Source organism: Oryza glaberrima, chromosome 4, assembly GCF_000147395.1.
Source record: "Oryza glaberrima chromosome 4, OglaRS2, whole genome shotgun sequence".
Taxonomy (NCBI): Eukaryota; Viridiplantae; Streptophyta; class Magnoliopsida; order Poales; family Poaceae; genus Oryza; species Oryza glaberrima.
The window spans coordinates 14,401,758-14,426,720 of NC_068329.1; the positions used below are offsets into that span (position 1 = coordinate 14,401,758).

Sequence of the window (24,963 nt, forward strand, 5' to 3'; positions counted from 1 at the left end):
GGATAGAAAGGTTTAGCACTCCCAAGCCACCTTTTCTCTTAGGCTTACAAACTTTATCCCAGGCTGCCAAAGATTTTTTATTGGAGTTGACCTCAGAACCTCTCCAAAGACAATGTCTTGCTCTGTCAATGCTATCAATTACTGTCTTTGGCAGCATTAGAGTACACATGTAATATGTAGGTAGTGAAGAGAAAACTGAATTAACTAGTGTAAGTCTATCTCCATAGGACAGGAAGTAAGCGTTTGATGTAAGCCTTCTTTCAGTTCTATCCACTAACGGTGCAAAATCTATTACCTTTGGCTTAGTGGTACCAAGGGGTAAACCCAAATATGTAAATGGCAAAGATCCCAATTGATAGCCAAAGACTGCAGCTAAGTTCTGAGCTTTCCCTTCATCAACATTTATTGGAATGAGACAAGATTTATTAAAATTTACCTTCAGACTAGTTCCCAGCTGGAAGGTTTGCAATAAAGCCTTTAGAGTAAAGAGCTCTTTACCACTAGCTTTCAAATAGAGCAGGGTGTCATCAGCATATTGGACAATAGGGAAATTTAGGTCAAAGTTTGATGGAAAAGGCTTTGGTAGAAGACCCATTGTATAAGCTCTGTTGATAATGACCTGGAGAAGTTTAGCTCCTAAAACAAAAGAGTAAAGGTGACAGAGGATCACCTTGCCTTACTCCCCTCTTGTAATGAAAATTTTTTCCAGGTACCCCATTGATCAGAACTGAAGAAGAAGCAGAAGAAAATATATTCCTTATCCATCCAAGCCATGTAGCACTAAAACCCATAGCTTCTATTACTAGCAAAATAGCTTAATGTTCAATAGTGTCAAAATCCTTCTCAAAGTCCAATTTTAGAAGAACTATTTCCCTTATGGAGTGATGGCACTGATGAAGGAATTCAAAGTTCCATGCTAGACAGTCTTGTATAGTTCTTCCTTTTATGAAACCATATTGATTCTGACTGATTAACTCCAATATCACCTTTTGCAGTCTATCAGCTAGGATTTTTGTTAGAATCTTAAGAGAGATTCCCATGAGTGATATTGGCCTATAGTCATTTATACCTTCGGCCATAGATTTCTTTGGAACCAAGATGATAAAAGAATGGTTTAAAGGATCCAGGTCCAGAGTACCAGAGTAGAATTCAGCTGCAAGTCTGTAGTAATCCTGACAAATGATTGGCCAACATTTCTTCACAAACATCCCATTAAACCCATCAGGCCCAGGAGCCCTGTCTATAGGCAAATTCTTTATAATTTTGTCTAACTCAGAGATACCACAGGGCTGATCCAAACTAGCAAGAGATTGATTTGCATGGAAAAGATCTTGCATCTGAAAAGGCATAAACTCAAACTGGGAATTGTCAACCTTAAATTTGGAGATGATTTTAGGGTTTTTTTGCATCGAAGTTCATTTCCCAAATTATTTTTTTATAAATATGCCGTTTGGCACATTCCCCCAATAAGAGAAACGATAGGGGTTTTAAGTGTGGTGCTTCAGGCCTAGACAGCCTTGCGTGGTAGCTGTGAAGCTGGAGGCGTTTGTTGGTGGTTTGGACAGGAATGATATCAAGAGTGTGCAGTTTCATGCACATATTCTTGGAATTGGAGGTATATGGGATCCCGTTCGCACTGTCGGCTTGTTCACAGCTCCACAACTTCTCTTTTCTAGAGGGAGTGTTCACAGATAAACTGCCATTGCTGGATGGTGAATAGAGTGTGTGGAGGCGTGGAGATCACCACTGGTCAGAAAAATGCAGCGACATCAGAAACTTCTGCATCTTTAAGATTGCCCCCTTGTCTGTCATGGTAATTAGGTATCAGGAGATGGCCGCAAAACATGTGATCTAGGAGGATGCAAAGTAATACAAACTCAACATGGGGACACGTTCGCTAAGACACATCCACTAGGATAGGAAAGCCCATAAGTGTCGGCTCGGAAAGGCTCATAGTTGCTGGTTGCACCGTCGGCACCAATTATTCGAAACCAATGACCCAAGTTAAATATTGGTGCCGATTATGTGTTATTACAGGTGTCGTTCAATGCAACAACCGGTAACTATGGGGCTCACAAGGATGCGTTGAGAGCCTCATAGTTGCCGGCTGTAGTTATAGAACCAATATCTATCTGGTATTATATGTCTCGGTTCTTCACAAAGAACCAGAACATATAAGGTCCCCAGTGGATCGCTAGAAGCCCTATATGTGTGGGTCCTTGTAAGGAACCAGTACCTATAGTCCTGGAGAAAAAAAGTATCTTGAGCTCATCTCATTCTCATTAAGCATGGATTAAAGAAGCATCGAACATAATTAAATAGCAGATGTCGCTTTGAGCTAGCCAGATTCACCAACAAGGGCACACATGCATATATTGAATTTCTTTCGCTTTGTGGGAAACCAATAATGGAGACTGGCTGTCGAACAAAGAAATTGTCTACCGCTCCGGATGACAGGTTTCACTTGGGATGGCAGACGCTAGCAAAATCAAATGTGAGAATGTATCCGTGTGCTCAGTTGCAAATAGAATGTAGCAATAGAAATCTCGTAGGAGCTACTTTAAAATTAAGAACCGATCTGTCGCGTTAGCAGCTGTTTAGTACATCGGTCTCTGCAGCTTGACCAGAAGTTGAGGCCATGCTCGCAGTTCTGCTGCACTTGACATATATTTAATTGCAGTGACTATTGACGCTTTTTCGTAGTCAACATTGAATCACATAACGATTTGCGGTGTAAACAATAGAGTTGCCAAAATCGATAGATCAAACTGGCTAGCAGAACCTATTTCAAGATTAATTCACTTTCGCGGAATCAAGCGACTAATTTACAAGCAAATTAGCAAAGAAGATAAATATCGTATTTACGTAACGACGAACGACTAGTTTCCGAGCAAACTAGCAAAGGATAATCTTTGCGCAAAAGGGCAAAGATTAAGTAAATTCTAGGGTTGCTAGAACTCAGCCATGAAAACAAATGAGAAAATAGCCTAAAAAGTAAAAGAGATGAATAGTAGATTGAAATTGTTCGGGTCCCAACTGTCCTCTAATACTCTGATATATATAGGACAAACCTAAATATTGGGATAGCAATCGACCTGTGCGCTAATATCCGACGCAACTTTCAGGCCGAATATGACTCAATCAAAACAGATCAGCTACCAAAATTTATCTTCATAATCTTATGCCCTCATATGCGCTGACCTTCCATCCATCGTAGGCCAGACATGTCCATACCAGAGACTAAAATGCACCAAACCGGAACCTGCGTCCTGAGTCGGTCACCTCCAGCCGGCACCTGTTTAGTCTGAAACCGGGGGAGTATTCACTACGTCTACATATATCTTATAACCGCATGTCATCTGGATACATCCCGGAGCTCCGCTCAATAACAGCAGCCATGCATGACATATAGTTAGAAAACATAGAAAAGAATGGGCACTACTCGTCCCAAAATATAAGAGATTTTGGATGAATATAACACAGAAACTTGTTTAAATTTGTAATACTAGAATGTGTTACATCCACCTAAAATCCTTTATATTTTTAGTCGGAGGAAGTACTTGTATATGCTAGATAAGTGTCATGCTTCAGTCCTGGACAGCCTTGCGTGGTAGCTGTGAAAGGAGGAGACTTTTGGTGGTTTCGACGGGAATGATATCAAGACTGTGCAGTTCCATGCACGTATTCTTGGAATTGGAGGCATCTGGTATCCCATTCGAACTGATCTGCTTGTTCGTAGCTCTGCACCTTCTGCCATTGCTGGATGGTGAACAGAGTATGTGGAGGCCTGGAGATCAGCACTGGTCAGAAAAATGCAGCGACATCAAAAACTTCTGCATCTTTAAAGATTGCCCCCTTGTCTGACATGGTAATCAGATCTCATGAGATTATTGCGAAGCATGTGATGTAGGAGGATGCTAAGTAAAACAAACCAGCATGGGGGAAGGCATGGACACATTCGCTAAGACACATTCACTAGAACAGGCAAGTCCATAAGTATAGGCACAGAGAGGCTAGGTGCTGGTTGTGCCAACGGCATCAATAGTTCGGAACAAATGACCCGAGTTATATATTGGTGCTGGTTCGAGAATCGACACCCATGTGATATTACAGGTGTCGACTCTATGCAAGAATAACTAACTATGGGGCTCACAAGGATGCGCTGGGAGCCTCAAATGTGTCGGTTGTAGTCATAGAACCGACATCTATCTGGTATTACAAGTATCGGTTCTTCACAAAGAATCACAACTTATGGGGTCCCCAGCGCATCCCTAGAAGCACTATATATGTCGGTCCTTGTAAAGCACCATCACCTATAGTCCTAAAGCAAAAATATCTTGAGCACATGTGACTCTAATTGAGCTATTCAACTTCAAGTATGACAGAGTTATTACAATGGGTGTATTTGGTTGTATTTCCATGGATTAAAGAAGCATCAAACATAAATAGCAGATGTTGTTTTGAGCTAGCCAGAATCAGCAACAAGGGCACGCATCCATGCATTCGATTTCTTTCTCGTTGTGAGAAACCAAATGGAAGAAAAGGATGTCGAACGAAGAAATTGTCTGTCGCATCGGATGACAGGTTTCATTTGGAATGGCAGACACTAGGAATATCAAGAGTGAGAATGTGTCTGTGTGGTCATTTGCAAATAGAATGTAGCAATAGAGATCTTATAGAAGTTACACCAAAATTAAGAACTGATATCTGTCCCGCTAGCAGTTGTTTAGTACGTGGTCTCTGCAGCTTGACCAGTAGTTGAGGCCATACTCTCAGTTCTGCTGCACTTGACATCAGGTAAATTAAAGGAGAGGGCGATGTGCTCCCCCCATAGCCCCCGCGGGCGCCTCGAGGGATTTCCAGGCGACGTGCTTGCTCCGCTGTATATCCACGTCGACCCTGTATCGCTCTCCTCCTCCCGCCCCTGCCTGGTGTGTTGTTCGGGTCGTGGGCTGTCTGTGTGGTCTGCCAATAGCTCCTTTCCTAGGCCCTAAGTGTGGATTGCTTTGCTGGCCTGTTGTGGCTTTATTTCGTTGGGCCTCGCTGTGGATTGCTGGCCGAAATAGGCAGAGGACATCGAACGGCCGATGTGTCGCCCTGTGAGATGTGCCGAGCGGTTTAGAGGAGGAGCGGCGCTGTGAGACGTGCGTTGGTGGGGCCCAGATTGTCGTCCATATTGAATGTATTGTACTGCTGCCTGTCTCGCCTACGTTTCCCAGCCCGCGGTAGAGTCGTCGACGTTTCGCGCTCTGGTTGGCCCGTTTTGTACCATCGTGGCAATGCTGGCCGCTGACTGGTGGGCCACCTTCCTGTTCCTCATGTCATGCTGCTCGGCTGGCTTGCATCAGAACACATGGCGCCCCATGCTCTCTTCACCCCATCCCGAGGAAAGGTTGCTTTCTCTACTGCGTCAAGCAAGCCGGGCGATACCATCTTATCCTCCTCTCACGTTTACTTTGAGCTCTTGCTGTTTGACAATGGAGAAATTAGCCTGGTAATCTGATCTTCTTTCTATTCTCTCTCTTCATTGTTTTGCGGCCGCTGCTTCCCGGTTAACACATTTTCTTCGTGATCGAACGACAGAGCTGATCGCTGGAGTAGATGGTCGGGGGCGGCGCCGTGCGTGAGCTGGTCCCTGGAGTTGCCGCTCGGGGGGCAGTTCGCTTTGTCCGCTCGCTCTGTTCTTGCTTACTCCTGCTTCGGTGTCTTCTGAGGTAATGCCTGGTTTTGCTTTCTGTTCTGCTTTGCATGTTCTTTCTCATGCTGTGGCTTGAAATGGCCTTGCCTCTTTCTTTCTTTGCTGATGTTGTTCTTCCGCTTCGCTGTTTGTGCGTATGGCAATCCTCTACAGTGCCCATAAAAAATTGGCTCTCCTTTATTTTAAGAAACAGGCCGACTAAAAAAGATAGGCCCCATGTAGACATTGGCAGCTGAGCTGGTTGACCGTGTTGACCGGTTGCTGTGCATTTACTCTTTACATGTTTGGTCCGCCTCCTTCTTTAGCTCTTGTCAGTTGTAGTCTTTCTCCTCTCACGCTAATACGCTTCGCGCTGCAGCCTCCTGACAGTATGCCATCCCTCGGTGTGTCTTCCATCGATGTGTCCTCTGTGTCGCTGTTGAACGCTGTGGCTAGCCATTGCCAGCTACCGTTGGTTTCGTACCTGTGGGAAATGGGGAGTGATGGTGTTCTTCTTGCTGGAGTGGAGCTTGTGCTTGTGAGCGGGGAACATTCGGGCCAGAGAGGGTGTCGCTTCTTTTGGTGTGTTGCATTCGAGCCGTACGAGACAGCACACGAACCTGCTGCTAGGGAGGCTGTCAGGTTCCTTCAGTCCATTTATGGATTTGTTGTTCATGACTACAATTTCAGATATATGGTGTCTTACAGAGAGATAGCCGCGTCTGCGGTTGATTTGGCGATAGCTGCTTCGACCTGTTTAGCTCATATGAGAGCACCACATGACCTCCACTGTTTTAGGTTTGAGTCGCTCTTTAGAGAGTTCTGCTCAGTGTGGTCATTTCGCGATAGGTCAAGGTTAGCGTCTTTGTTGTTAAAATTGACCATCTTTTTGGGTCATCCCATTCCAGCTGACATCGTTTTCCCTGCGGTTGTTAGGCTACCTCAAAACACCTGTCTTGGGTGTTCCTGAACAGCCTTCAGCTGCTCAAACTACCGAAGAGCCACTAGCAAGTGGTACAGAGAGTGTTATTGGGGTTGAACAGCCCACACCCAGCTATAGCACCTCAGCCTAATGTTCCTATCGTGAGCAGTAAGTGCCCATCTAATTTTGCATAGACAAACACGCGATCCAGTTGCTACGATGTTTACGTCTACATGCTTCAGGAAAAAGGACGTTGCTCGATCAGCCATCTAAGGTGGCCTCCGTTAATAGGGAGAGACGCCGTGTCAAGAGAACGGCCGGCGAAAATCCTTCTTTTGTTTGTGGCGTACTTAACAGTATGTTATTGGAATAACATGTTTCTCATGTCTGCTTTCAAGTGTTAGCCTGGTTATAGAGTCTTACCATCTATTGGACATATAGGTCCACGCGGTTCATATGAAGACATCCTGCCACTCCTTAAGGATTATATTGAATCCCTAAAAGGTTACAGTTTGTTTGTTTTCTTATTTTTGTCACGTTTTACGTCCCGTTCTGCCAGTGCATGACTCACTATTTGCTGCAGCACTGCACCCGGACCGTTCATACTATGGTGGCCCTTCTCACGAGTGTCCATACTGTGGTGCTATCTTTGGGTCAAAAAGAGCTCCACGTTATCGAAACGAAAGATTGTTTACAATCTTTGTTGCAAGGGAGGCAAGATTGAACTTCCCGAACTGAGAATTCCTCCTCCGTTCTTAGCTAAGTTGCTCCGATATGATGGTGATGCTAGGTCTAAGCGATTTCTTAGACAAATCCGCTCATACAATACTCTCTTTTCATTTACATCCCTAGGAGCTGACGTCGACAAATCGATAAATACAGGTTCAGCGCCTTGTGTTTTCAAGATAAATGGGGTTGTCCACCACCGTATAGGAAGCTTGCTTCCTCGCCGTGGGGCTCCACCGAAATTTGCGCAGCTATATATATACGACACTGATAATGAAACAAAGAATAGGCTTAATATGTTTGAGAGAGAACGATCAGATGATAGTGGTCCTGACAAAGACATTGTAGATAACCTAGGTGCAATGCTTGATGATAATAACGAGCTGGTCAAAGCTTTTTGATATGCAAAAGAGAGATTAGATGAACATGGTGATGAGGAGATCACTCTTAGGCTGATGGGCTGTAATGCGAAGGATGAAGTGCATTACAATCTGCCTTCAAGTGGTGAGATAGCTGCGATTGTTGTTGGGGATTGCTCAAAAAAAACATATACATACGATGTATTAGTGAAATCTACTGACAATCGATTGCGTCAGGTCTCAGCTCTACATCCCTCATATATGGCGCTGCAATATCCATTGCTTTTCCCATATGGAGAAAGGGGCTACCACCTTGGCATCAAGTATACTGATTTCCCTAGCTTGCTACCTACTGCACGACGTTACGTGACGATGCTAGAATACTACAGGTATAGGATGCACTACAGACTTAACAAACCCAATCCATACACATGTTGTGGAAGGCTAAGCGACTCCTTAGTTGTAGATGCTTACTCCACTATTGAATCATCGAGGCTACAGTTTATAGCTGATCACCAACCAGACCTACGTACTGAGTGTGTGCAAGGCATTGTTGATGCAATTGACCATGGTCTTTCCACTGGAGATTCTGTTGGACAGAAGTATGTTCTTCCAACGAGCTTCACTAGTGGCAAAAGATATATGGTGCAGAACTATCAAGATGCGATGGCGATTTGCCGTGTATTAGGTGCACCTGACCTATTTGTGACATTCACGTGCAATTCGAAGTGGCAAGAAATTTATGATGCCCTTATTTACGATCTTGGCCAAGTGCCAAGTGATAGGTCTGATATGATAGTGCGAGTTTTTAATATGAAAGTTAACGAGTTTATAGCTGATATCAGAGAGGGCAACACGTTTGGTCCTGCCCATGTAGGTATGTTGCTTTTCTGTTGACCTAAGCAAGCACGCTCACATAAGTCCTTACATCTAGGTTTCGAATGTGCAGTTCTTTACACTGTGGAGTTCCAAAAATGTGGGCTTCCTCATATCCGTTGCATTGTGTGGTTAGCAGCTCAAAATGCTGATTTTAGTGCAGCGGTTGTGGACGGCTTCATCTCAGCAAAATTACCTGATGTATTTGCTGATCCTTTGGGTTATGCGTTAGTCGAGGAGTTCATGATACATGGCCCGTGCGGTGTAGACAATAAAACTTGCCCATGTATGAAAAAAGGTTCGTGCTCTAAACATTTCCCTAAAACATTCCAAGCTGAAACAATACTTGATGAGTTTGGGTTCACTGTCTACAAGAGAAGAGACGATGGTCGCTATGTAATTAAGAATGGTAAAAAACTAGATAATAGAAACGTTGTTCCCTACAATATGAAACTACTCAAAAAATATCAAGCTCATATAAATGTAGAATGGTGCAACAAATCAAACATGATAAAGTACCTTTTCAAGTATGTGACGAAAGGCTCTGATCGCACAAAATGCTATTTTGAGACATCAACCCAAACAATGAACAGATCAAATAGTGAAAATAATGCTCCCAGGAACGAAATACAAGAATACATAGATGCTAGATTCCTATCTACATGTGAAGCTTTCTGGCGTGCCTATGAATTTGACATCCACTACAGACTTCCCTCCGTTGAACGACTCACGGTGCACTTACCAAACATGAACTTTGTTAGATATAAAAAAGGAACAGATCTTTCTGCATTGGTGAATAGTCCTGCTGCAAAGAAAACTATGCTCACAGAATGGTTTGAGGGTAACAAAAAACACACCTCTGCACATAATTTGACTTACTGTGACTTTCCAAAGGAATGGACATGGGATAGTAGTGCACGACATTGGCGCCCTAGAACTCCAAGCGAAAAAATTGGTAGGATATACTATGTAAGCCCGACTGCCGGGGAGCTATACTATTTGCGAATGCTTCTTATGATAGTCAAAGGTGCATGTAGCTATGCTGATGTCCGAACTTTCAATGGTGTGACATATTCTACATTTAAAGAAGCGTGCGAAGCTAGAGGGCTCCTTGACAGTGATAATGAATGGCATTTGCTTTTTGACGAGGCTATTTTGAGTGCAAATTCATACCAGCTTAGGCAGCTTTTTGTCACTGTTCTATGTTTTGCTCAGTAACCAATGTGCGTGAACTGTTTAACAAATACTGGGTTTTCTTTACAGACGACATCCAACATAGATTAAAAAATGCTCTTTCGAACCCTTCATATGTGGTGCCACACGACTAGTTATTAGCACTGCTTCTTAAGAACCTTGCTGATGTGTTTGCAAAGAGTGGTGGTTCCATAGCTGACTACGATCTTCCACAAACAAACAACATCCCAGACCATGTAGTTGGCAATAGAATCCTTGATGAAGAACTGGATGTTGACTGTGATGCTTTAGCCTCCCATGCAAAGGAATTGATCCCAAAACTGAACAGTGAGCAAAGAAAAGTATTTGATACTATAGTGGATTGTGTCAACGATGGCCGTCCTGGGTTTTTTTTCGTTTATGGCCATGGAGGTACGGGCAAGACATTTCTATGGAACACTATAATATCTAAAATACGATCCGAAAAAAAAATCGTTTTGGCGGTGGCATCATCAGGAGTGGCTTCTTTGTTGCTCCCACGAGGACGAACAACACCCTCGAGGTTTAAGATACCAATTGAAATCAGTGAAACCAGCATATGTAGCATTCGAAGAGGCACCATGCTTGCTGACGTAATTCAAAAGACATCATTGATTATATGGGACGAAGCGCCAATGACACATAGACGTTGCTTCGAAGCGTTAGATAGGACATTGCGTGACCTACTTTCTGAGGAGGAACCTGCAAATGCTATTAGACCATTTGGTGGAAAAGTGGTAGTTCTTGGTGGAGATTTCCGCCAGATCTTACCAGTTGTACAAAAAGGTTCAAAAACAACAATAATTGATGCTTCGATAACGAACTCAATACTTTGGCCCCATATTACTCTTCTCAATCTGAAAACAAACATGTGGTTGCTTCGAAACGACCTTATGCAAATAGATAAGGATGAACTTGATAGGTTTGCCAAATGGGTGCTAGATATAGGCAATGGAACAGTTCCAGCGACAGTGAAAAACGACGAATCTGAGCCATCATGGGTTCAGATTCCTGATGACTTGCTGATAAAGACAGATGGTGAGAAAATACCTGCACTAATTAATGAAGTCTTTCCTGATCTATTGAATAACCACAGGAATCCTGAATACCTTTCATGTCGTGCCATTGTGTGTCCTAACAATGCTACTGTCGACGACATTAATAGCTATGTTGTTAACATGATACCAGGAAAAGAAAAGGAGTACCTTAGCTGTGACACAATCTGTAAATCATATGAGTACATACAGGATTACGATTTGCTTTATCCTACTGAATTTCTCAACTCTATAAATGTGAACAACTTTCCAAACCATAGGCTTGTGCTTAAAAAGGGTATCACTGTTATGCTACTGAGAAATCTTAATCAATCGATGGGACTTTGCAATGGCACTAGGTTATTAGTTGATGTGTTAGGACAGTGGGTTCTTCAGTGCACTGTATTGACTGGATCTAAGATTGGTGAAACGGTTTTCATACCAAGGATAGCACTTAACACTACTAGCTCAAAGTGGCCATTTATCTTGCAAAGAAGACAGTTCCCCATACGTGTTTGCTATGCAATGACAATAAACAAGAGCCAGGGCCAAACGTTGTCACACGTTGGGGTTTACTTGAAGAAACCTGTATTCACACATGGCCTGTTATATGTTGCTGTGTCAAGAGCCACTTCACGCAAAGGGCTCAAAATTCTAATTGAGGATGATGATGGTAATTGTTCCTCGGAAAGTAGGAATGTGGTGTATCATGAGATACTTCAGGCAATAGAGGTGACAGTGTGCTCTATAGGATGTTCAAGTGGTTTATCCCTGTTTTCTGGACACGTGTAACACCCTGAAAATTCGACCGACAAAAATCTAAACTCTAAAAATACGGATTTTCAAAAACTTTTTAAATTAATTGCATCATGCCGATCCTATTCGCCTATTTTATTTGGATTTGATCTCGAAGTTTATTAACCGGGAGTAAAGAATAGTTAATTAGGAATAAACCATAAAAACAAGTTGGTAAAATAAATATAAACTAAAATAAAGATTAGGTGTGGATAGAAATAAATAAAATATTATCGCGACCATATTTGGATCAATTAAATTTAAATACGATGGGATAAGAATTAACCCTAATTAAAACTCAAATAAATTATATAAAAATAAGATATGAGTAATATTAATCTAGGGTGGATTCATTAGTTAAAATAACACAAATATTGATTAAACTTCCTATATACAAAAATTAGGAATTATGGAATCAAATTTAAATAGAAAATGGGCTAAAATCGGGAAAATAGGAAACTACACTGTTCATTAGCCTCTAGGTGCTCGACATGGTTCCCCTAGCCCCGCCCCTTCCCCTGCCGCACACGCCCGGCCATGCCCCGAGCCCCGCGCCGCCGCTGCCGCGCCGTCGCTGTCACCGTCCCGTCGCGCCGCTCGCCCGTCGTCTCGCCCCGTCGCCGTCGCGCCGCGCTACCGTCGCGTCGCCGCCCGTCGTGTCCCGCCCCGAGCCGCACGCCGCCGCTGTCGCCGCCCACCCGTCGCCATCGCCGCCTGCCGCCGCGCCGACGTCGCCGAGCCGCCCCGAGCCCGCGCCGACATCGCCACCCCGTGCCGCGCGTGCTGCCGTCCCGTTGCCGCGTCGCCTCGAGCCCCGCGCAGCCGTCCCGTCGCCGCGTCGCCGCCCGTCGCCGTCAAGCCCGCGCCGCGCCGTCGCTGTCGCGCCGTGCCGTCGTGACGCCGCCCATCGCATCCCGCCCCGAGCCGCGCGCCACCGCTGTCGCCGTCGCCATCGACGTCCCGTCGCCGCGCGCGTCCCATCGCCGCTGCCGCGCCGCGCGCCGTCTCGTCGCCTCGCGCCGCGAGCCCGCCGCCTCGCGCCCCGCGCCGCCGTCGTTTCACCCTACCCCCTCCTTCCCCTCTCTTTCTTCCCCTCTCCCCTATAAAAACCCCGGCCCAATCCCCTCCTCCACCCCACTCCATTCCCTCCTCCTCTCCCTCTTCCCCTTCTCCACGCACCGCCGTCGTCACGCCGCCGCGCCGCCGTTGTCGTGCCGCCGCGCCGCCACCTTCGAAGCCGCCGCGCCGTCGCCCCGGAGCCGCCGTGCCGTGCGTCGCCGCCTTGCGCCGCCGTCGCCGTCGTCGCCGCCACCGCCGCCGCCGGTGAGCCGTCTCCCCCCCCTCCACCTCGCGCCCACCGCAGTCGCCGCCCGGGGAAGCAAAGAGCCGAGAGAGAGAGATAGAAAGAAGCCGGGAGGGAGGAGAGAAAAAGAAAAGAGAGGAAAGGAGAAAGGAGCCGGGAGAAAAGAAAGGAGAAAGAAAAAGGGGAAAAAAAAAGAAGAAAAGAAAAGGAAAGGGAGAAAAAGAAAAAGGAAATAAATAGGAAATTAGAGGGAGATTAAGAAGTTTAGAAAATTTAAAATAATTGGAAATTAATTATAGATTAATTATAGTCTAGAATTGCAAAATTTAATATAAATTATGGATTATTCTTGGCAATTTCTATAAGGAATCAATTCGCGGTAATAATTTAGATGTGGTTAATAACTAAACAAATAGATGAATTCTTATAGATTATTATAGATTATTTTTGGGTAATCCCTATAAGTAATCGATTCACGGTAGAAATTCGGATTTAACTACTAGGGATTTTACCCGTGTATTATATTTAATCATTTAGTCATAGGCTAAATTAAATCGTATAATATTTCTAGGATTCCGTCCGATATTTAGCTCGCGATAGAAATTTCTAACCTATTATATGGATATAATGCTCGGTTAGATTAAATTAAAAACTTATGACAACAAAATATTTATACCCGCAAAATAGTTTGGATCGAAATTGGGTTTGCCTTAGTTCGCGAAAAAGAAAGTTAATATAAAAGAATTGACTTACGCGTTCGACTTCCACTTGGATTTATTTGGATTTTACTTGAATTCTAACCGAATTCAAAATCGATTCTTCGCACGTACTTGTAGAGCCCGAGAGAGTTGTGGATCCAAGCGAGGACCAAGACCCGCAAGACCTTGAGCAAGGCAAGTCATCACTATTCCTTGAACATGTTGATCCCAATTGCGAAATTATTTTGTTTACAAATAAAATTGCATGCAATGATGAACATCCTACTTGTGATTATGCCATGCCTTGATTATTGTTTGCCCTTATTCCTTCGTAACCATGTTTACGTATGAGTCCCTAGTCAATTATGACAATTGCTTAGAAATGCTATTCTAGAATTATGCATACTCATATTTATCAAATGCTATATGCCTGGGCAATTACCTTTGGGAAGGTAATTGAGATGCGGCATGTGGAGACATGAGCGCCACATTGCCATGATATTGATGACATGATTTGTGAAAGGAAAAATAAAACTAAACAACTATTTTCGACTGGGGCGGACGGAGGATTTGGGTGGTATCTGGAAAAGGCTAGTACCGTCCCCGGTCAATTAAGGACCGAGCCATGAAGTTAAGCATGAAACGACCCCCGTACAACCGTACTTCTCGAATGGGTATAGACCTAGCGGATTAGATAGCCGAGCGGAGGCAGTATCCCTGCATAGATGGTTCACCCCTGAGTGAGGCAGGTGCGCTACGATGGGACAGCCGTTGAGGTAGGGCCGAGAGGCGTGCCCTACATCGGTGTCGCCATTGGTAGGACTGCCATGAGTGTGTGAGAGAGAGAACTTAACTTGAACTATAATTTAATATGCGTGTGAGACTTCTCTTTCCCGGGAGCGCCAGAACTCCTCTCACTGCTAGAAACATGAACACCTAGAGTGCATGAGGATTTAAGTTCATGGAGCGGGTACTGCCAATGCGAGGTTATCGAAAAGCTTTGCCGTGACGCGTCTCATGTGTTGGGACGAGGCTCATGTGTTGGGCAGTTGCGGAGTGCGGGTAAAGTGTACATCCACTGCAGTGTGAGTAAACCAAATCTATTCGAATAGCCGTGCTCGCGGTTATTGAGCACCGGGACATGTATTACACTTGGCTAGACTCTAAATTCTTAACCTGTGTGGGATGGGATATTGCATGATGATTTTTATGCTGATGGAGCCACTTCCTAAGAGGAAGAAGGTGGACGTCCTCAGAAAACCATGACGACTCAATGGCGGGAAGCTATCCTTGGGATCACAATGGATGGTGGACAGAACCGTCATTGTTTAATATGAACACTGGTACTAAAATTTGATTAGTCTGTGCTAGGTCTTAGGCTTGCGAAAAGAATTACAAAACCGGCTTTGCGCAAAGGAACCATAGCTATCCTTTGAATACCCCTATCATGTGCATTTCTTGCTGTGGTGGCTTGCTGAGTACGGTTGGTACTCACCCTTGCAATTATAAAATTAATCAGAAGCGGAGATGAAGCTTCGGAGGATCCCTATGCCTACTACCAGGAGGGAGAAGAAGACGATGGCGCTCAGTAGGTCTTAGTTACGGTCGTTGCCTGTGGCAATGGCATGCCGCTGCCTGAATTCCGCTGCCTCATCTATTTATGCTTTTGGATGTATTCCGGACCGCTCGGTTCGATGATTTAAGAGAATGCCTGCGGGCTTATGATGTAATAATTAGCACTAGACTCTCGTGTATGTGTTTTTGGTATTTCAGCTATGAACTCGTGTGTACCAGACTACTTGATCCAGGGAAATGGTACTGTTTACACGAACGATTCCTGTTATAGAAACGGGGGTCCACAACACGCTTCTTATACATTCATTTATCTGTGTCAAACGCAGGAACAACAAACATGAAAGGGGAATAGTTACAGAGATGTTTGCACATGTAGGTTACCATGGAGTTTAATTTTGCACAATAGCTCTTATTAATACAACTGGTTACCACCTATGTCGTGCTTTTAAATGTCCTACGCTATCAATGTATCATAGGTTGAGCTGACATTTTTTTTTTGTGTTTCCTCACTTACAGATGGATTATTGCATTATCTCTAAGCTTGAGCCTGGTCTTGGCAATCCGCGCATTTGTGTGCGTCTTTCGCGTATGTGGAACTTCAATGACGCTAAGGATGATACTTATCTTCTGCATGTAGCACTTGTATTGGTTGATGAGACGGTAAGATAATTACTGCTATACACACACTTCTATATACAGTAAAATATATCTTACTAAACCGGCACTGAATTTGTATGGATATTAATTACAGGAAGGCAGCATTGCAGCTCAGATATTCCCATCAGATGATAAACTCTTTAAGCCCCTGTTGTCAGAAGGAAAGATTTACTACGTGACACACTATATTGTGAGGAATTGTAGCAGATCCTACAAGCCAGTGAGCAACTCTCATGCTATTGCATTCACAGGATGGACTGTTGTTGAGGAGTACGTGAATGCACCCACCAGCTTTCCATTCTACACCTACTCCCTGAAATCTTTCAACCAGCTCACTGCGCTTCTTGACAGCAAAGATTCATTCACCGGTAAAATAAATTATCTTTGGAAAGGTTGACAAAACGCTTTTTGTTCTTAAGCATGGTGATAATCAACTTTTCATTCAGATTTATGTGGATGATATTATCTTTGGTTGTTCGACTCACGCTGTGGTTGTTCACATCGTCAAGCGATCAAGCGAATAATGAGGTATTTGAATCATACACTTGAGTTTGGAATTTGGTATTCTACTTCATCTTCTATTTGCTTAAGTGGATATTCAAATGCTGATTTTGGAGGTTATAGAATGATAGGAAAAGTACTAGTGGAACATGTCATTTTCTTGGTACATCATTGATTGCATGGTCTTCTAGGAAACAATCTAGTGTTGCTCAATCAACTGCTGAATCTGAATATGTTGCTACTGCTAGTTGTTGTTCACAGATTCTTTGGCTTTTATCTACTTTGAAAGATTATGGTCTTACTTTTGAGAAAGTACCTCTCTTTTGTGATAATACTAGTGCTATTAATATTGCTAAGGATCCTGTTCAACACTCACGCACAAAGCACATTGATATTCGTTTTCACTTTTTGAGGGATCATGTTGAGAAGGGGATGTTGAATTGCAGTTTTTGGACACCAAGTTGCAAATTGCTGATATCTTCACTAAACCTTTGGATTCTAATCACTTTGCTTTTCTTCGTGGTGAATTGGGTGTCATTCATCCTTTTGGCATGGTTTGAGGGGGAGTTTGTACCTCATGGTTTTATCAATTAATAATATGATAATAAAAAAATTGAGAAAAGAGAGCTTTGTTTATGCATATGGTATTTTCTTATGCATGCTAGCAATACTTTGAAGGTTTATTTGTCTCTAGCATAGCTTGTATGTATTCTAGTCTTTTCATGAGATTTAGATTTTGCTTTTAAGGGAGATGATGCATGACACTTAAATTCTATACTTGAATTAAGAAAATATGCAATGTTGATGCTAGCATATGGTTTGATTTATAAATGCTATATATATATATGCTTTATTGACTTGTTATTCCTCAAATAGCTTTAATTGCTCATTGTGAAAAAGAGAATAAAAATATAAAAAAATGAATACCGAATCCTTGGAAACAGTCTTGACGACAAGGACGTATTCGATGTGAGCAAAATAATAGGTGCCGAATCCCTGGAAACAGTCTTGACGACAGGGACGTACCTGGAATAAAAGAGAAAAATATGAGCACAAAGGCTCAAGAAAAGAATAAATTGAAAAAAAAATTCTCTTGGTTATTTTGTGCTAAAGGTTATTTGAGAAAGAGTGATAAATGCGATAGGTATATGTGTTTAGTGTTTATTCTTCAATCTATGTGCTTGTTAAGATGTTGCATTATAAATTGTATGAAATCATTAATTTTGATTGTTGATTCAAACTTAATTGTAAAATCTTTGATTCATGGTTATACTTTAATGCATGCTTGTTCTGTTATAGATGGGTTCATCTTCTTTTTATTGCAACACATGACATGATATGCTATATGTATGCTAAGCTCTTAAATATTAATAAACATAATTCCTATGCTTGATGAAATCATTGTTAAAAGGGGGAGAAGTAATGTGAAAATTTTTGGATTTTTGGAGAAGCAAAGTGAATTTTTTGGAGAGTTGTTGAGAAGAGCATGTTTTTGGTTCGATTGGGAATTTCTTTCTTTTAAAAAGGGGGAGAAGTTTTTTTTGATTTTTGAGCACGATGTGTACATTTGTACGAAGTGTTTTTTTTACCACCAAATATCAAAACATTTTTATGCGTTTGCCAATGTGTTCATCAAGGGGGAGATTGTAAAATCAAAGGTGTTTTTGATTATTATTCTGTGATGCACAATTGGGCATTGGAGATTATTGGTTTTGTTATTTGGAATTTATTCACGAAGTGGTTTTGGAGATGATTGGATTTCACAAGTGAATATATAGGTACTGCTGTGATTATATGTGGACCGGTCAGACCGGGCTTGTGCTGCCGGTCAGACCGGCGTGTAATGCACGGTCAGACCGGCGCAGCCCGCGGTCTGACCGACCGACACTGTGTCGGTTTCGGTTTCGGGTTGTTTATTTGGATATCCGAGTTTATTCCATGATTATGACTTCTAGATGGATACTATACGTATGTAATACTATTGTTTGCTGCTAATGAGTCAAGTTGGAGATAGCTTGGTCTCGGAATATGGTTTCTTTGTTTGTTCCATGTTAGGTGACTCGATGTCTTGGGAGAGTATTTGCGGTGATGGACCGGGAATCGGCTTGGGGATAAGACGACGTCCGTGGTGGTCAGAGATCATACGGGATACTAAGGCTAGAGTTGATGCACGTGGTTGATGGAGATTCCATATGGCATACGATGGAGTTATTGTGTGCGTATGGAATGCGGAGTCGAATTTGGAAGGAGTCCAAATTTGGTACGTTTGGTTATGTAAAGTTTCTTTCTTGTACTAGTGGGTTTCCTAAGGTGTTTAGGACTCCTAGTATGAGTTTGGTTCGTGGCTTTAGGCTGCCTACCGCATGTATAAATAGAGGGGGAGCGTGAGGCTTCCCGGTATCGCTTTTGAGAGCAATAGAGTTGAGTTTTGAGTTAGGGTTTCGAGTTTAGTCGAAATTTTTGTAAGGAGTGCTGTTGGTGCACTTTGTAAACACAGAGAGAAGTAATAAAGTCGTCATCCACTTTAAGAGTTCTTCAATTTGTGTTTACCGGGTTTCGGCGGTCAGACCGGCGGCTTACGGGCGGTCAGACTGGCGGCGGCGATAGCGGGTGATAGGCGATCTCGGCGGTTAGACCGGTAGATCAACACCGGTCAGACCGGCGGCTACACTTCGGTCAGACCGGCTAATCTATTTCGGTCAGACCGCGATCCATCGATTTCAAGGGTAACTTTTATTTCCGCTATAAGTTTTCGGTTTTTGGGTATACCAACCATTCACCCCCCTCTGGTTGGCTTATTTCTTGTGATTCGATCCTACACTTCTGAAGTAATGTCTATTGCCCAGCAAAGCTTGACTGCTACACCTTCTCTTGGCTTCAATAGCCCTCCTGTGACACCTATGCAAGGCAAAGCAGTAGATCAGGAATGCTCATCAAAGACACCAACTGGGATTCCTGTGCGATCAGAGGATGAGGTACGTCTCTCTCTAACTATGCCAGTTGGTTTATTATCTAAGAAAAACTACATTATCACCAACCAACAATAATAATGCATCTAGGATGATGACAATGCGACACTTGTCACGCTGAAATGTCCTAGCCCAGCCACAAAGCATAGCGCTTCCAAGGCACCAAGGAAGAGGTTAGATTTAGATATCACCTTTCATTTATATGCCACATACTTTTGTTTTGTCAGTGGTATGCCAACAGATAGATTGCAACAGGGCACGGTCTTCTCCAGGAAGTGCTACGGTCAAAAAACTTTTCAAGGAAGATGATGAGCAAAAGGGTGAAAAATGGTATTCCTCTTCCCCTTCACACGATCACAGATTCGAGTAGCATTGTTTGTTATATCTTACTTACACAATCTCTGTTCGATACTGCAGCCCAGACAAGAATGAGTAGATGCTCACTCCTTCGACACAGTTGTAGATCAGAAGAGCCTTTTGTTTGATAGCTCATACTTATCATGTCTGTCGCTGAGCCTGCAAACTGCCTTTTGCAAACCTGCATTTGATGTGATCATTCCATATATCGCACGAAAATGCCATTTCTATTCATGTAATCTGAAACTTAATTTGTAACGCTGCAAACGACATCTGCCATTGCTAGCAGTATTCATGGTTATCATGGCTATACCTTGATAACAGTGAATGCTATGTGGAATGGTTTAAGTTAGCTAATGGATTCAAACACCTTCCTTAATCTCTTTTTATTAGTCTGCTCAGTGCATCGAACATACAGCTGGATGTTTTTGTTTCACAATCTAATAGCCAACGTTCGTCAATCATAGTTACTGCTTAAAGATATCACATACTCATAGCGAGCACTGCGTTTACCGCTCACACATTTCAATCACCTTAATGAACAAAGCAGAGGCTGACAATTAACGATTCCTCTGGAATTCACCCGTTTCAACCAACGCTATACAGACATAACCAGATAACATAGCTACATTCAAACATATCTAGCACAAACTTTAACCGTTGCAGCTTCTTGACCAGGACTTGACAAGACACCACATCAACCCAAATACAATGTAGAAAGCATCCTCTATATAGAACGCTGAGTCCCTTTGAGCAATGTCAAACTAGCTTTCCTCTATCCTGCGTTGCTGCTTCAGCGATTTCTCCTTGCTCAGTGTCTTCAACAAAAGGTAACAAGCTCAACCATTCAATCTACATTTCTTTCTCCTGTCTACTTCAGTGTTTGTCTCCTTCATGCATAAACCTGCTACTTATGTAAGATACTTTCATGTAGATTTAGTGATGTCATATGGAACCAACAGACCACTTAGAGGCACCAAGTTTAGCAAATCAAAACCACTATCTCAGCTACTTGCAGATATCATTTATCACAATGCAGTTGTTGTCACCGTCCTAGGAGCTGGCACACCCACAAAGACTAAAGTAGTAGCTATGGTGTCTACAATATCCAAGTTAGAACCAGGCGACATAGCACTTCTTCCATTCAAACACAGGATGTATCTAGCTTTGTTCATGGATAAAGATGAGCAGGAACAAGCAGCCGAAAGATTAATCGAACAAAAAACTTACACGTTTCAGACAACTCGATTAGCGTTTGATCCTTTCAAGCCTAACATGCACAGTGTAAAGAACCCATTGAGATAAAGAGTTATCATTACTCTGGAAGGTATACCCCCCAGAAACATGGAATGATGAGGCAATACCTGAACTATTGGACAATAGTTGTATGGTAGAAGAAATCTATGAGCAGTATCATATACAAGATGTCTCAATTTTTAGGCTTGCAGCTTGGACAACAGATGTTAATCTGATACCAAAGATTATGGACTGGAACATTGAAACAAAAGGTCCTCAACATACAAGCAAGGTTGATTGGGACCGTGAGGCTGCAACTGCTACTGTCTTAGTGCATATTGAAAAGCTATTTGACTACTCTGATGACGGTAGTGGCAGTGATACAGATGGAGAGATGCTGAGACACTATGAGGAAACAAACTCCAGGGTTCCTGTCATCATGAATTTTCAGTGGACACCAAGAGTACCGTACTCAAATCAAGGGCCTTCCGAAGCAGCATCCACATCTGCACCACGACGCCGTCTACCTCAAGAGCTTAGAAAGAACAATAGATTCCGCTAATTGCAATGCTAATCGTGATGTTGAAATAATCTTATCTCCTACCTTTTTACCTTGCAATACCTAGAAACCATTATCTATAGTCGTCGAATCAAGTTGTGTTGCTTAGTTGTTTACTTGATCTAATACAATGCTGTCATGTGTTGCTGTTAATCCCACAATACTCATGTACTCGCTATATCACATTAATTTCTTTTTTCCTAAATACTACCACACTAACTTCCGAAGGGGCGCCACGAAGCGCGCCAGAGTGCCTAGTACATTTAATTGCAGTGAGTTCGCCCGTTGTTCCGATAGGTCAGTAAGCTGGTTCCTACCTCAGCCAAGCAGCATTTATTGTCGAGTATGAATATCTATAGGAGTGCGCAGTTTATGTAAGTCAAAGCCATACTGTACTCCATAATGCAAGCGTTTCCAAAATATGGCTACTTCTCTCTTGCAAACCATGTTCCAAATTCAAACTTAGGTAGAACGAATATAAGAAATGTGTAATGTCTCGTTTCTCTTTTCCATTTTTGTTACTTGATAACAACGTATGGTTAATTAACAAGTTGGTGATGTGTGCCTATATACTCCCTCCGTCACTAAATGTTTGACGCCGTTGACTTTTTAAAACATGTTTGACCGTTCGTCTTATTCAAAAAATTTAAGTAATTATTAATTATTTTCCTATCACTTGATTCATTGTTAAATATATTTTTATATATACATATAATTTTACATATTTCACAAAATTTTGAATAAGACGAATGGTCAAACATGTTTAAAAAAGTGAACGGCGTCAAACATTTAAGGATGGAGGGAGTATATATATATCTATCTACTATTCACTACGTCTATATATATCTAATACTCCCTCCATCCCAAAATATTTGACGCTGTTGACTTTTTTAAAAATGTTTGACCGTTCGTCTTATTCAAAAAATTTAAGTAATTATTATTTTTTTTTAATCATTTGATTTATTGTTAAATATACTTTTATGTATACATATAGTTTTACACATTTCACAAAAGTTTTTGAATAAGACAAACGGTCAAACATGTTTAAAAAAGTCAACGGCGTCAAACATTTAGAAAACATTTAGAGAAGGAGGGAGTACATAAACACTACATCAAACTGTTGGAACGATGGAGAGGCCGTGCAATGGTTATGCACGCAGACAACAACCTGAGTTCGTCTGCTATTACAGAATATCGTGCGTGTTATTGCAGATGTTCAGGGGCTCACAGCCCCGTGAAAACGAACACTTTGAAATGATTTGTCTTAAAATATTATAAAAATGATTTGAGAGTGATGATTTAGGATGTGTTTGTTTAGCTTTAGAATGAAATAAACTGTAGACATAATTACAGCTTTGTGTGCGAATGGGTTGATGCGGCATGCTTGCACGTAGGTTTTCTTTTTTTAAAAAAAACGAAAAGCTACATGTAGAGGAGTACTAATAAATACTACTCCCTCCATCCCTAAATATTTGACACCGTTGACTTTTTTAAACATGTTTGACCATTCGTCTTATTCAAAAAATTTAAGTAATTATTAATTCTTTTCATATTATTTGATTCATTGTTAAATATAATTTTATGTATACATATAGTTTTATATATTTCATAGAAGTTTTTAATAAGACGAACGGTCAAACATGTTTAAAAAAATTAACGGTGTCAAACATTTAGGGAATGAGGGAGTATGTTTATATGTTAAGCTTTAAGTGTTTAGTACTCCCTCCGTTTCGAAATATTTGACACCATTGACTTTTTAGCACATGTTTGACCGTTCGTCTTATTCAAAAACTTTTGTAAGATATATAAAATTATATGCCTACATAAAAATATATTTAACAATGAATCAAATGATAGGAAAAGAATTAATAATTACTTAATTTTTTGAATAAGACGAACGGTCAAACATGTGATAAAAAGTCAACGGCATCAAACATTTCGAAACGGAGGGAATAGGTATTAGCTTTATAAAAAGAAGAGATACAGATGGCGTTCATGTGATGCAACTCTTTGCACCAAAAACATTCTGCATCCTATGTGAACTAATTATGGTAGGCCGATAGACTACAATATATAGTTGCCAGCGTCTAGTCACCAGATATTCTCGTCGGCCAGAGGAGTGCCCACCCCATATGAACTTAGGAGTTGGTTATAACTAGCTACTCATAACAACAGAGAGGGTACGACCAGCGCGAAATTGCAAGGATATATATATGCATACATATGAACATGATCGGAATGAAAGGCATTTGGGAATCACCTCGACTATCATAAGATCCGTTCTTCTCGTGCAATTTGATTACATGTCGCAGCAATCCTCCATGAACTGTTGGGGCAGCAAGCTACGATGGCCAGCATAACACAGTGGCAAGTGGTCATAGAACACTTGTAATTACATGGAGAAAAACAACTCGAGATTGGCAATTATTGTCGTGATCATCCAACAACGGGGTTAGGTCGATCGTATGGAATATCATGGGACACTCCTGGCCCTACCGCAAAATCCTAGGAGTTATCGATGTGGCCTAGACCCTAGCTAGATTGTATGCTTTTTGTATTTTCTTTTTTTAAGAATAATAACGGGATTTCAGGGGTTGTAGGCTTGAAAATTAGAGCCTTGCATGTGAAAAAAAGATGCTACAGTTCATAGAAATATGTTATTTTTAACGGTAGCGCTAGTCCGCGCTCTATAGCACGAATATTAGTTCAAGCGCCACAACGCCCTCTCCTTCCGGTTTTTGCCTTTTTTACCACCCCCGCATCCCAACTTTTCTTGTTTCCATTTTTTCGTTTTCTTATCACCCCACCTTCCGTGTTTCTTTTTTCTCTTTTCCATCTCATCCATGCTTCATCAATGGGCCCAGTAAATATTTACCGTCTAGTTGTTCTTTCCGAGTTTTCTATTTTTTCAGTATCTCCGCACGTTTCAAAAGTAACAATTTACTTAGTGGAGTTTTTTATTTACTTCCAGCCTCCCACATCTGGTCATTCAAAAGTAACAAATTTACTCGCATGAATGCATTCACATCATATGACGCCATACCTAGATAGTTGTAAAAGAATTACTACCAGCTTACAACGCTAGTAATTCTTTTACCAATATTATAAATATTGTTTAGATTTCGTGGTCTGTGAGTAAAACAATTATTACCTTCCTCTCGATATAGCCCATGAGCCTGTAGCCACCGTGTATTAATATGTTTACTGATGTGTTCAATACATAGTATGAGAGTAAAAACTGAGATTTTGTGTTCTGCGAGTAAAGCAATCACTACCTTCCTCTCAATATAGCCATGATCTCGTAGCCACCGTGTAGAAATATGTTTACTGATGTGTTCAATATACAGTATAAAAGTAAAAAACTGATTGTAAGAGTAGTATGAATGAAAAAATTACAGGCTCAATCACACACAAGCGATAAAATTACTCACATGTGAATCAAACTAGAAAAAAAATTATTCAGCCACAAATCCATCTGGTGGCTTTGCTGGATCTTGCTATAAGAAT

General features: G+C 41.9%; 1 protein-coding gene across 11 annotated transcripts; it reads left to right on the forward strand.

Moving 5' to 3' along the window:
* The first annotated feature begins 4,613 nt into the window (after positions 1 to 4,613).
* Positions 4,614 to 21,552, forward strand: LOC127770409 (uncharacterized). Of its 11 annotated transcripts, none has more exons than XR_008016955.1 (9): positions 5,124 to 5,494; positions 5,584 to 5,714; positions 15,504 to 15,549; positions 15,694 to 15,837; positions 15,929 to 16,202; positions 16,281 to 19,310; positions 19,395 to 19,477; positions 19,560 to 19,634; positions 19,722 to 21,552. XR_008016955.1 is itself a non-coding variant. In XM_052296116.1 (4 exons), exon 4 carries the CDS (start codon positions 8,804 to 8,806, stop codon positions 9,776 to 9,778), a length of 975 nt encoding a protein of 324 aa, XP_052152076.1. In that variant the 5' UTR covers positions 4,615 to 5,494; positions 5,584 to 5,714; positions 7,041 to 7,103; positions 7,183 to 8,803; the 3' UTR covers positions 9,779 to 9,780. The 11 variants fall into 11 exon arrangements, 5 of the variants coding, with proteins under 5 accessions (XP_052152077.1, XP_052152076.1, XP_052152075.1 ...); XR_008016954.1 differs by lacking the exon at positions 15,504 to 15,549 and having other exon boundaries at positions 5,347 to 5,494; positions 16,281 to 19,061; positions 19,187 to 19,310; positions 19,722 to 21,544; XR_008016953.1 differs by lacking the exon at positions 15,504 to 15,549 and having other exon boundaries at positions 5,347 to 5,494; positions 16,281 to 19,061; positions 19,182 to 19,310; positions 19,722 to 21,543.
* Positions 21,553 to 24,963: the final 3,411 nt, after the last annotated feature.

Excerpts from the sequence above, each read along its gene's own strand:
- LOC127770409 (XM_052296117.1), top strand. The coding sequence starts at position 8,804 with ATGATACATGGCCCGTGCGGTGTAGACAATAAAACTTGCCCATGTATG.